The sequence below is a fragment of the Dendrobium catenatum genome, unplaced genomic scaffold, assembly GCF_001605985.2.
Source record: "Dendrobium catenatum unplaced genomic scaffold, ASM160598v2 fragScaff_scaffold_9, whole genome shotgun sequence".
NCBI lineage: Eukaryota > Viridiplantae > Streptophyta > Magnoliopsida > Asparagales > Orchidaceae > Dendrobium > Dendrobium catenatum.
Window position 1 is genome coordinate 2,620,449 of NW_021318471.1, and position 12,694 is coordinate 2,633,142.

General features: G+C 37.0%; 1 protein-coding gene across 1 annotated transcript; it reads left to right on the forward strand.

Moving 5' to 3' along the window:
* The first annotated feature begins 5,597 nt into the window (after nucleotides 1-5,597).
* LOC110110273 (ATP-dependent zinc metalloprotease FTSH 5, mitochondrial) lies at nucleotides 5,598-11,227 on the forward strand. Its single transcript, XM_020841668.2, has 5 exons — nucleotides 5,598-5,644; nucleotides 6,800-7,036; nucleotides 7,120-7,244; nucleotides 8,935-9,411; nucleotides 10,031-11,227. Exons 2-5 carry the CDS (start codon nucleotides 6,913-6,915, stop codon nucleotides 10,943-10,945), a joined length of 1,641 nt encoding a protein of 546 aa, XP_020697327.1. The 5' UTR covers nucleotides 5,598-5,644; nucleotides 6,800-6,912; the 3' UTR covers nucleotides 10,946-11,227.
* The last annotated feature ends 1,467 nt before the right edge of the window (nucleotides 11,228-12,694 follow it).

Sequence of the window (12,694 nt, forward strand, 5' to 3'; positions counted from 1 at the left end):
GATGATACATGGTTGACACTTACTAGACCACTATCTAGTTTTTCTTTAATACAATGTCTGTCCACTTCTATGTGCTTGGTCCTATCATGCTGGATTGGATTGTGGGTTATGCTGATTTGTTTTCACAATGTAGCTTCATGGGCTCATCCCACTTGACCTTTCAGTCTTCTAGGATTATTTTGATCCATAGTAGCTCACATATTTTCAAAGTCATAGCTCGATATTCTGCTTCTGCACTAGATCTTGCCACCACATTCTATTTCTTGCTTCTCCATGTAACTAGATTACCTCCAAAAAATGTGCAGTAACCAGATGTAGATCTTCTGTCAACAGGTGATCCCGCATAGTCAGCATATGTGTATACTTCTAGGGTTATTCCCCAGTCTCTCTTAAAGAGAATCCGTTTTCCTGGGTTTCTTTTAAGGTGGTGCAATATCATGTCCATCGCTTGCATGTGAATCTACTTTGGATTCTGCATAAACTGACTAACCATCCTTAGTAGATGATATAGTTATCCCAGGAAGTGATCAAGAAGGTAATTTTCAATTAAGCAATACCCCTTCAATCATTATCTATCACGATCTAGCTTGGAGGCTCAAATTAATGAGGTCGAAATAGACGGTCAAATGGTTGATTACATTTTTGTCCAATAATTAACTATTTTCAATACACATAAAGAGCTACTAAGACCTCCGCATAATACCAAATTCTGCTCAAATACCGCTCGAATCCTTACAACTTTGCTGTTTAGCGCCATTCAAGTCCCTCCCGTGTTTCCTGGGCAAATCCCACAACCGTCGCTCGATTCAAGCTTCCGCTCTGGCTCTTAATATGAGAGCGAGCGAGGCTCTCGGTCCTTTCTTTTGCGACACCAACTGAACCTCCTATCCCTCTTCATCTCCTTCCGTACGTCTTCTCTGCCGTGAAGTCCATTGATCTCGTCACCTACTCCAAACTCTTCAGCCTATGTTTCTCCACCATACCAAGATCCTTGCCTCTACCTGATGAACGCAACCAAGCCGACTCCACCTCATGCAAGACCTATCCGACCTCCCTTCACCAAGCCGAACTTCACGCACAACACCTAATGTCCACAGGCCGACCTCGTCACCAAGCTCATGTCCATCCCTCCCTTGTTGATCCCTTCACTGTGCCGCATCCATCTCACATCCGGGCTTCCAATCGACTACCCTGCACTCGATCTCACCCGCAGCTCCTACTATTATGCTCCTCACTGTCGATTGAGCTCATCTGACCTCCACAACAAACAAAGCCGAACCTTAAGACCGAGCCTCGTCAACTTCAGTCCGGACAGAGCCCGCAAAGCTCCCACCTGGCCACAAACCTCCAGAACCCCTTCTAGCACGAGCTTCTCAATATTCACGATCTTAGAACACTTGACCTCCCTTGACCGATCTCCTCCTATAGACTCGACATCCATGGCTCAAATTTTCTCACTGAGTCGCAATCTGCTCACTGGACCTCCTCTCTGTTTCTCCCAGTCACATGTGAGCATCCTGATCCATGCCCTATCCGTCAACACCCACCCACTCAACATCCCCTCACGCCTCTAGTACTCAACCCAAATCCCTCACCCAGCTCGAAGCCAACCTCCCTCTTGCAATCAAACTCCAGCAGCCTTCCTCCACTACAGTAGCCACAATAACCCGTTATATGCCTCTGTTTAGTTCCAACAATGGCCTCACTTAATCTCCCTCCTCACAAACCCCACAACAACTTATTCTCCGCCTTTTATTTTTATTATTATTATTATTTAGTATTATTATAAAAAAGAGAAGTAAAAAAAAGAAAAGAGAAAGCAAAAAAAAGAAGAAGAAAGATAAGAGAAAAAAGTTTAAATTTTGTGTGCCTCGATTCACGTGCACATTTTTCTTGACATTGCCGCCGTCGTCCTTGCGCAAAGGTATAATGCTCTCTAAACACAAAATCTCATTCTTGGCGCTCGTGGCATACTAGGGAATTCCCTATACACGTTCTTAGTAGCATGGTGGGAGGGAACCTGACAAGTCGCTTTTAGCCAGGCGGGTAGACCCTTGTACGCTCTTCGTAGCATGGCAGGGATAATTTTAAGTACCTGTGTATGTGCTTTAGTGCTCACAGGGAAAAACTGCGCATTTCAAACAGGTACCTCAAAGTCGCAGCATTGTGGGATTGAAAAACTACAGCCGCGATATCACTTGACATCTACCATACATGCTCTTCATAGCGTGGTGGGAAGGCCCAGCTCCCCAAATTTTTCATAAATGGGAGAGATGCCGGGAGGTTGTCAAAATTTTCAGTGGATAGAGGACCTGAACTAAAACAAAATATAGGGGACCAAACTCATAGCCACAAAGAACCGAACATACAAATTTGAACAGCTAAGAACTGAACTCACAAATACGGGGGACTTGAACAAAGACAACAGGTAATTGAATTTGCACATCAGGGAATTGAACCTAATATCCAACATAAAAATACAACTCATGAAATGACAAAATTAAAATGCAAACATGCAAGTAAAAGCTTGAATGAGCTAGCAGGGGATTTGTGGCGGACCAAGCTTGAAGCATAGCTTACTTGCAACAGGAATTTATAAAAGACATGCCTACAAGCAATGGTATAGAATTTCCAAGGAATATCAAAAGACATCATGCCCGTTGAAACACAAACACTAACGAGCAACATTTGTGTGTGCATTATGCATATTACAGATCACTTTTAAGGACATCAAATGACTTGTAATATACATAACAGATCACCTATATGTGGTAATAATAAGTATACAATGAACATGATGTCTTATCAATGGTCGTATACGAGAAATGTGGCATACCTGAAAGCAAAGAGGGGAAGTTGCAAGGAAAATAGCCTGCTAATTATCGATATCGATTAGCTAGCAAGGGTGTAATCATGACAAGCAACATCACTAGGTTTATCATGCAAACTATAAATCACCTTCAAGGATGACGAAGAACCCACAATATACACGACGATTTACCTGTGGCCATGTACGAAGAAGGCAGTATGACTAGAAATAAAGGAAAGAGGATTGAAATAACTCGTTTTCAATCAACAACAGTTAGCTGACAGACAAGTGTCTTAGTCCACCTGTGAGCGACGACAACGGATGAGCTATGAATATGACAGTAATCCTACAACCAATATCAGCTAGCTCGCAAATACATTATGCTACTCTCATGAATGTTGAAAGACATGGAAGCAAATATAGCAGCTGGCCAGTTAATATGCATAAGGAAATTGGTGATGAATATCGACCACCTAAGAGCTCACATTAACTTGCAATGAACACTACGACATCCCCTCAATCAACATAAGCTGGTATGCAAATAAAAGCGTCGGTCCCCTCCGAACACTGGAAATCAATGTGTAATAAACACATCAGCTTGCCTGCAAATGACAAAGCCTTTTGCCAACTGGCACAATGCAAGATGCAATGAATATGAACACTTGCTGACAACAACGAAAGATTTGTCATATGCACAATAATATGCCTACGAGCGTTAATCAGTGATAAACAACGAATGCTATAATTCACTTGTAAGCAAAAGCAGGGAATCTATAGTTAAAATTTGCAGGTCACTGGTAAACTGAGGTAATGAATTTGCAGTGCCAGGTTGTCACGCAAGATAAATCAGTTTACTCACCAGCGACAGGTAGGAGATTCCTGACGCACAACACAGCTCATTTTGCAAGCTGAAGCGTAGTCAAGCAGGCTGGATGCTGAGGAAAATAGCAACTTGCATAAGGTAATATGAGCAAAACCACATTGCCAATGCACGATAAATGAAATTCAACGCGCTGCTAAACCACGCCACCGTATTTGCAACACTCGTACAAGTAGACAGAAGACGTCTAATATGCGGAAGATGAAAATAGATGAACCACATCGCCAATGTACAACAGATGAAGTTCAATGCACTGTTAAATAACGTCACCGAACCTGCAACACTCGTACAAGTAGACAGAAGGCGTCTAAGATGCGGAAGATAAAATGGATGAACCGCATCGCCAGTGTACGACAGATGAAGTCTAATGCACTGTTAAATAATGTTGCCGGATCGTCAACACTCGTACAAGTAGACATAAGACGTCTACAAGATTCTAAATAGAACACTGCGCACACTCAAATTACAATCATTTGCATGATTGATTAATGATTAATGTCAAACACTCTAGAATGCCCTCCCACATACATGCATACATATACACAAGTGCATAAATGAGCATATTAACATGTAAAAAGTATAAGTACATATGTAAACATGCAAATATGGCATATAAAAATATATACAATTAAATACTCGCATGGGCCCCGACGAGCGTGTCGTAGGTACATATGTGACGTCTGAGACTGCTGCGCATTCATTAACTTTCTATGAAAAATGTGAATCACATCATATTACTTATCGTCCATGCCAATCTAACCAATCATTGAATATGAGAAAAATAAAAATGTGATTTAACTTACAACAATAACTAAATAAGTATGAATAATATCCTTCTATGCATTAAATTTAAAGAAGCAAAATCATTATTGTAATTAAAAAGACATTACTCACCTGGGTATTGTGCCACTTTACTCTTGCTCCTTACTCCGACATTGGTAGATTTGATGCCTATATAAAGACTTCATCGTTAAAATTTAATTAATAAATTGCTCTTAATTTCTCTAACTCAAATATTATTTACTTTTAATATTTAAAATTTCCTCCCATAATTTAAATGTATCGTAAATCTAAAATCTTATAAATATCTTTTTCTAACTAGCTATTGAATATACTTAATTAACTGTTGTAATTAATTTATTTCTAAAAGAATTAAATAAAGTATAAAATCTATTCTCCTTACTCTATTATTTAAAATGAATAAAATTCATAATTTAATATATATCTTAAGTTAATACTCTCATTTTTCTATAGATAGTTAAATTAATAACAACTTAATTTATGGATTAAAATCTCATATGAATTTATGGTCTCTCTCTATATATCTTCTATTTATCATAATATTAAATTTTTAATATAATCATTTTCAAAATATAAATTTTTTTATTAAATTTCCTTAATAACATTTACTAATTTATTCTAAGAAAATCAATAATTTCAATTTAATAATTAAGTATTAGATAAGATCTTAGGTTTATTTTATCATTATTATTGTTATTCTTTCTAAATCAATTCTTTTAATTACAATTTAATTTTATAAATACTAAAATAAAATTTCTTACCTTTTTCCTCCACACGACTCATACTTGCCCGTGCACTCGCAGTAGTCAACCTAATTTGATGAAATTGACTCCAACCTTTTAATCTATAAATCTTAGAAAAATACTTATATTTATTGGACTTCTTTTTTCTATTTTTTTTATTCTGTTCTGCAATGCATACCTCTAATCTGTATTACTATTTCCACCTCCTGTAGTGTGCAGATCTTATATGTTTATATTTAAGCGACCATGTTGAAGTTATCTGCTTGGTTGTTTGACGTAGTTCTTCATTACAGAATGATGGCATCTCGAGAAGATTGTCTTTCATGCACTAATAATGCCTCTTCTTGTGCTCTTTATTTGCAGTAATCAGACTGGGGAATCTTCAAGAAAGGTTTCATTCAAGTTATGTTGGTAATTTTTCTCGCAGCTTGCGTGATATTGATGGGTTCAATGATGTAGCATTACTCAAAGAACTTTATAGAAGTGATCCAGAAGGAGTTATTAGACTTTTTGAAAGTCAGCCTTCCTTACATTCGAACCCTTCAGCTCTTGCTGAGTATGTTAAAGCATTAGTCAAAGTCGATAGGCTGGATGAAAGTTCATTGCTCAAAACCTTGCAAAGAGGTATTTGCTACTGTCATGTTATTGGAAGATGGCAGTTACTTTAATTAATTGGACAATTAGAAAATTAACTAACGATTGAAAGGAGGGATTTAAAAGGAAGCTTTATCTAATATTGGACATCTAAATTAAAGGCTTTTAAAAAACAAGCTCAAGGTCAAAGGCTCCCTATCTTAGGTGCTTCAGGGCAATTTACATAGAGAATGATAATTATTTAGAAAGCATCAAATATTTCTTTATGGTTTACATAGCTCTTTTGAATATTTGTTTCTATCCCATTCTGTATCCTGAAGCATCTCTTCTATCTGTTCATTAATTTTAATATGGTAATAACCAATTATAAAATTTCTTTGGTTAGTTCTTTTCTTCCATTTTTTTGGAAAGATTGTAATGTTCCACATACCATTTATTCTTTATATAAAAAGTTGCTTTTTTTTTTTTTTGAGCTCAAAAGAATGATGATTAAAAAATGCTAAAATGTTTTCAACATAATGCTTTCTAGTTGTAAGAAATAAAATGAGCTGTTTGGAGTGATTCATCTTTTCATTTCCACTAAGCCATTTTGAATATAATCATGCTCTGAGGTTTGTCTAATGGTTGTTTCTTTTTCCATGCCTTTAAACTTAAGGTGTATAGACCCCTAATGGCTGTTAGAATAAGAATCATACGAATTGATTTAAATCTTCTGAATTTGTTTTCAGATGCATGCAATTTACAATTCCATTATTGAGTGAGAAATCTATAGATCATGAAGAAAGAACTTAAAGCCAATCAGTTCTAGACTACCTTTGACAATTCTCCCATTCACAATTAGTACGAAGTGTTTTTGTCTGTATATATTGTTAGTGCTTTTGCTTTCTTCTCTCGCTATGTTCTTTTGCTAGTTCTTAAATTTGAATTCCAATGTTTGGACAGTAATATATCATTTATGGATTATGGATACAGGTATAACTAATCCCTCAAGGCAAGAAGAGAGTTTTAGCACTATATCTGGTTTAAAGAATGTGGGCTTAGCAACCAAAGAAGGGGTACTCGGCACTGCAAATGCGCCCATTCACATGGTAACAGCAGAAACTGGTCATTTTAAAGAGCAGTTGTGGCGAACATTTCGGACGATTGCTCTTACATTTCTAGTCATATCTGGTGTTGGTGCACTGATTGAGGATAGGGGAATTGGCAAAGGTTTGTTATTATAGGGAATTCAACATTTGCTAATTGGTTACCTTATTTATTCTTAAAGTCTGTCTTCTTTTGATGCGGTGCAGGGCTCGGGCTACATGAAGAGGTGCAGCCAAGCATGGATTCCAGCACAAAATTCAATGATGTAAAGGGTGTTGATGAAGCTAAGGCTGAGCTAGAAGAAATTGTGCATTACCTTCGAGATCCAAAGGTTGAGCTATGTTTCCTGTTGGTTTGGCCAGATTTTTTTATTTTGTGCATATCATTACTTGTTGGGATTTCACTAGAGTTTTTAGCTCTCAAATGTTGAAGGAGCACGCAAAGTAATGTGAAGAAGCTGGTACTAAATTAAAGGGCTACTGATCTCGTGTCTTCATATTGTTTACCATTTGTTTGATCTTTTGCCTATTTCATACTGATTTTTGCCTATGTCCCACTCGCTTCTACCCACATGTTATGACCCTCCAGCTTCGAACCAACCCTTCCCACACCACGTGCATAAAGCAGAACAAAACCTTCATACATGTTTGTGCATCTATGAATGTTTTAGGTGCTGATAATTAAAGAGTTTTATACAAGCAACTTGCTTTTGTTGTCACCATCGACTTGGTAAAAGAAATGGAGGAGAAAAAAAATTCACAGCTTCATATGCCTTGCAGATCTATTTCTAAAGTTTATTCATGTTATATTTCTTGTTGAACTGAATATGTAATGTCTTATAATGTTTACTTTCTTTGAAGGAAAAAAAATAGCTAGGAAGCACGGACACTTTAAAATACCTGTTGTCTCTTCCTCGATAAGCGTTCGACAAATTATGCTTAACCTTTGACCCCTTTTCTCTTCATTTTTTTGCCCATGGATATTCTTTGAAGGCCCTTTGATGAAGCTTTCGGAGCCTTCTGCGAAGCTTGTGCAACCATTAGCCCACCTTGCTCTTTGATCTTATGTCTCCCCTTCGATAGGCTTTTGCAAAACTGTCACAGCCTTCAACAATTAGACTCCTTTCACTTCATTTTTCAATGCATACTTGAGCAAGGTGTGGAAGTTAAGATTTTAAATATTTGTCTCGATTTTCTTATTGATCAGTTGTGTATTTTCATGGAGGAAAAGTGAATTGATGATTTGATTGACTAATATATCTATATAGTGCACATACTAACATTCTTTCCCCTGAAATGAACAGAAGAGATAAAGACATTTACAATATTAATATTTTCATAAATATATTTTTTCATTATATTGATTTAATATTATGCTTTATAATACAGTTTTATGTTTATGATTTAAGGATTTTATTAGCATTTCCTTGGAAAAATATTTACTCATATTTTACTAAATATTTGAATAAATTGTTTGATGTAATCGACAACTGCTTCATTGATGGTATTATCTTTGGTATCTAAATTAAATGTAAAAGGATAGAATACCTACAAAATGATACTTCAACTTATCCTTATTCATGCTTGAAGTAATTAAAAAAAGTCATTTTCAAAAATCAGGATTAATAATGTAGTTATGTTATGTTGTCAAATGGGCTTTTGCTCCTAATCCCCCCCCCCCCCGCAGAAGAAAAAAGCTATACCTATGTCATGCCATGTTATGGATATGCTTCATAGTTTGTAATTTTCTTCATAGTGGTTTACAAACTGTGTATGGGCATGAGTAGTACCTTCCACATAGTTGCTTGATTATACTTTTACCTGTCTGACATTTTTTTTATTTCTGAATATCGTTTATGGGGATTGAACTTTATATGGTCTCCATTTTGCTTAACAGTTTTAGTTATATCAGCTTTTAAGTGTTTCTTTTTCTGATTATAACCCATCAATCGCACATAGAAACCTCAGGAACTCAAAAACGTTACTTTTGATGTTCTTATTTCTTTTTCTTCATATTTCCAGCGTTTCACTCGGTTAGGTGGTAAGCTTCCTAAAGGTGTCTTGCTTGTCGGCCCCCCTGGCACTGGAAAGACTATGCTTGCAAGAGCTATTGCAGGGGAAGCTGGAGTTCCCTTCTTCTCTTGCAGTGGCAGTGAGTTTGAGGAGATGTTTGTGGGCGTGGGAGCTAGGAGGGTCAGGGACCTTTTTGCTGCGGCGAAGAAAAGATCTCCCTGTATTATTTTTATTGATGAGATTGATGCAATAGGTGGGAGCCGTAACCCAAAGGATCAGCAGTACATGAAGATGACACTGAATCAGCTTCTAGTTGAATTGGACGGTTTTAAGCAGAATGAGGGTATTATTGTCATTGCAGCAACAAACTTTCCTGAATCATTGGACAAAGCACTGGTGAGACCTGGTCGCTTTGATCGAAATATTGTTGTTCCTAATCCAGATGTCGAAGGCCGAAGACAGATTCTTGAATCCCATATGTCCAAGGTAATATTGAGGTGGTGAAGCTGCATTCTTCTCATTTATGTCAGTATTTTATGTTTATATATATGTTGTAATGCATGGTTGTTGTGTTGTCATTTTTCATTCCAGTGTCATGTTCTTTTGCACTCATTTAGGTTTCATTTGGGACAGCTTTCTTATTGCTGCTTAAAGCAGCTTTCTAGTATTAAAATTTTAATTTTTAAACAAGAAAGATGTTTTAAAAAAACAATAAAAAAGCCATCCCAAATGAAACCTTATTCTGTCAGAAATCATGGTGCTGGAGAACCTTGAATGAGTTTTTTGAGTTTTTCCTCTGTACTCATTTTATTTTTCGCCGGGAAGGCACTTGATTCCATGCATTTGTCCCTCTTTCCATTGAGAAATCTTCAACTTGTAAAGCCACTTTCTTGTTTCTAACCACAGCGGAAAATGCTCTAAAACCTCCAGCATTTACTTCTCATGTTTGGAAAAGCTTGAATGTTGTAATACAACATTCTGCGATCAGGCAATTAGGAATTCAGTTCAATATTCTTATGGTTTTCAATTTGAATCGAAAGAATTGCAAAGCATGTGATCTTGACTTGTATTATCTTGTTGGTCATTTTTTTTTTGGTGGGTTTAGGTCCTGAAGGCAGATGATGTTGATTTATCGATCATTGCAAGAGGTACACCTGGTTTCTCAGGTGCTGACCTTGCAAATCTGATTAACATGGCTGCCCTAAAGGCTGCCATGGATGGAGCCAAAGCTGTTAGCATGGTGGACCTCGAGTATGCTAAAGACAAGATCATGATGGGTAGCGAACGCAAATCTGCCGTCGTCTCCGATGAGAGCAGGAAACTTACTGCATACCATGAGGGTGGTCATGCTCTAGTTGCTATCCACACTGATGGCGCCTTACCCGTTCACAAGGCCACAATTGTTCCCCGTGGGATGTCCCTTGGTATGGTTGCGCAACTACCTGAAAAGGATGAGACAAGCTTCTCTAGAAGGCAAATGCTGGCGAGGCTCGACGTCTGCATGGGCGGACGTGTTGCTGAAGAACTCATCTTTGGAGAGGGTGAAGTGACATCCGGCGCTTCCTCAGATCTGCAACAAGCGACCTCTTTAGCAAGAGCCATGGTCACACAGTATGGGATGAGCAAGGAGGTGGGATTTGTTGCCCACAACTATGATGATAATGGGAAAAACATAAGCACCGAGACAAGGCTTCTAATTGAGAAGGAGGTGAAGCAGTTTCTGGAGAGGGCATATAACAATGCAAAAACTATACTATCTGTTCATAACAAAGAGCTGCATGCCCTTGCCAATGCCCTCTTACAGCATGAAACTCTAACTGGAGCTCAGATTAAGAACTTGCTTGCCCAGGTCAGGTCCCAGCAACAGAAGCCACAGATGGTTACAGTTCAACAGCCATCAACACCAGCAGCACCTTCGCAACCATCCGCTGCGGCATCTGCGGCAGCTACTGCGGCTGCTGCCGCTGCCTCAGCTGCAGCCAAGGCCAAAGGAGTTGCACAGCCTGCAGTTGGATCTTAAAAAGCGAAGAAAATAAATAATGATCATCTACAGGTTCTTATATATTTCTTTTGATTCATGCTGTGGGTTTTCCAGCAGTGCTAAAGCTTTGAAGGAACATTAGAGGTGAGTTACATACCTGCCATTGGGATTCCATTAGTGTATTTACCAATACTTTCTTGTCTTCCATTAGTTAAAGTGCTGAAGGTATTAAAATTATTGTATGGCAATGATATTATAACTAGAAAAGTGGAAGTTTTTTAAGTGCTTACATATTTCAGTGTTTTAAGTCTTCCCTTTTCATGAATGGAGCCTATTAGATGCTTGAACTTGTTAAAGATCTGAATGGGTGGGTGGTGTTTCCTTTGCCATTATTTATTAGTTCACAGAGGGGCACTTCAAGCATGTAAATTAATTCTTAACCATATATTTTTTCCCACCCATCCTTTGCTTCAGTTGCATAATTTCTTCTTGCTTCATTAGGTAATTCCCTCAAGCTGATCATATTGTATGTTTATCATCAATAGAAACTGGCAAGGTATATAGCAGTCGGGTTGATTTGACCTAGATTCCTAAACACAATACTGTTGTAAGATTCGTAGGCTTTGTTTGACCTTCTTCATGCCTTAAAGCAATTTTTTAATGCAAAAATTAAAATTTTTGTATTAAAAAGTTGTTTTAAGAAGCAGTAAGAAAGCCAAGCCGTCTCAAATGATGCCTTTGGTGCTTGGGTGACTGATTTTGTTTGTCGGGGCAAATGATTCATGATAATGTGGGACCCATTATACTAGAGAGTATTAGATAAATGTAGTTTGTCCTTTCTTTTTTCTGTTGGGTCTATAATATTAGGTAAGAAACTTACAAATTAGTCTTCAATGTTATTTGGGGTTTTGATAATTTTGATTCTAATTTATTTTCTTCAATTTAGTCTCTCAGCTCATTGAAAGAACCCAGTTGAGGGAGGGTTCTGTTTGGATAAGTTGAGCAACCAAATTGGAGAACAAGATTTGAGTTCAAATGAACATAGAAATTGAACAGTTTAATGATCAATTTGATTATTTCCTTATTTTAACCTATATTATTTACAGAGCAATGTATGTTTTTTTTTTTCTTCTTTCTAAAACATTTTTACTTAAAAAAAAAAATTAAATTAAAAAATATTTACTAAAAAGGCTTTAGAAAATAGTAAGAAAGACGTTCTAAATAAAATCTTAGTTATTATTTAGTCCTTGATGTCGAGGTAATTATTGGCTCTTGCTTAGTGAAAGCCGTCCATTATTTTTCTACGTACAGCCAAAATGCCAGATAGATTAAAGTTTCATTTGGGACGGCTTTTTTATTGCTTTCTAAAACGGTATTTTAGTACAAAATTAAAAAAAATGTGTACTAAAACCACAATAAAAAAGCCGTCCCAAACAAAGCCTAAAACGCTCTTATCAACTTTATTCTTAAATAGACGCACAATGAGTTCTTCAATAACTACAAATATATATTTCTGTTCATAATACAATTTTGGTCATAGCCCAATTGATTGCGAACATATTAAGAAATGTTTTACCCCAATTCAAACATCTGGTCCAATCCGCATTTATTAAAGAACTTCTGATAGCATTGCCATTTCTTCCATTTGTGAGATACATTTGGTATCTTTGTTGGCTTTCATTGTTGCTTCTCATGTAAGGATTTATTTCTATATGGTTACTAAGATCGGATACTAAAGTTTTATTTGTGACAAATTTTGTTTATATACATAAATACATTTTTATACTA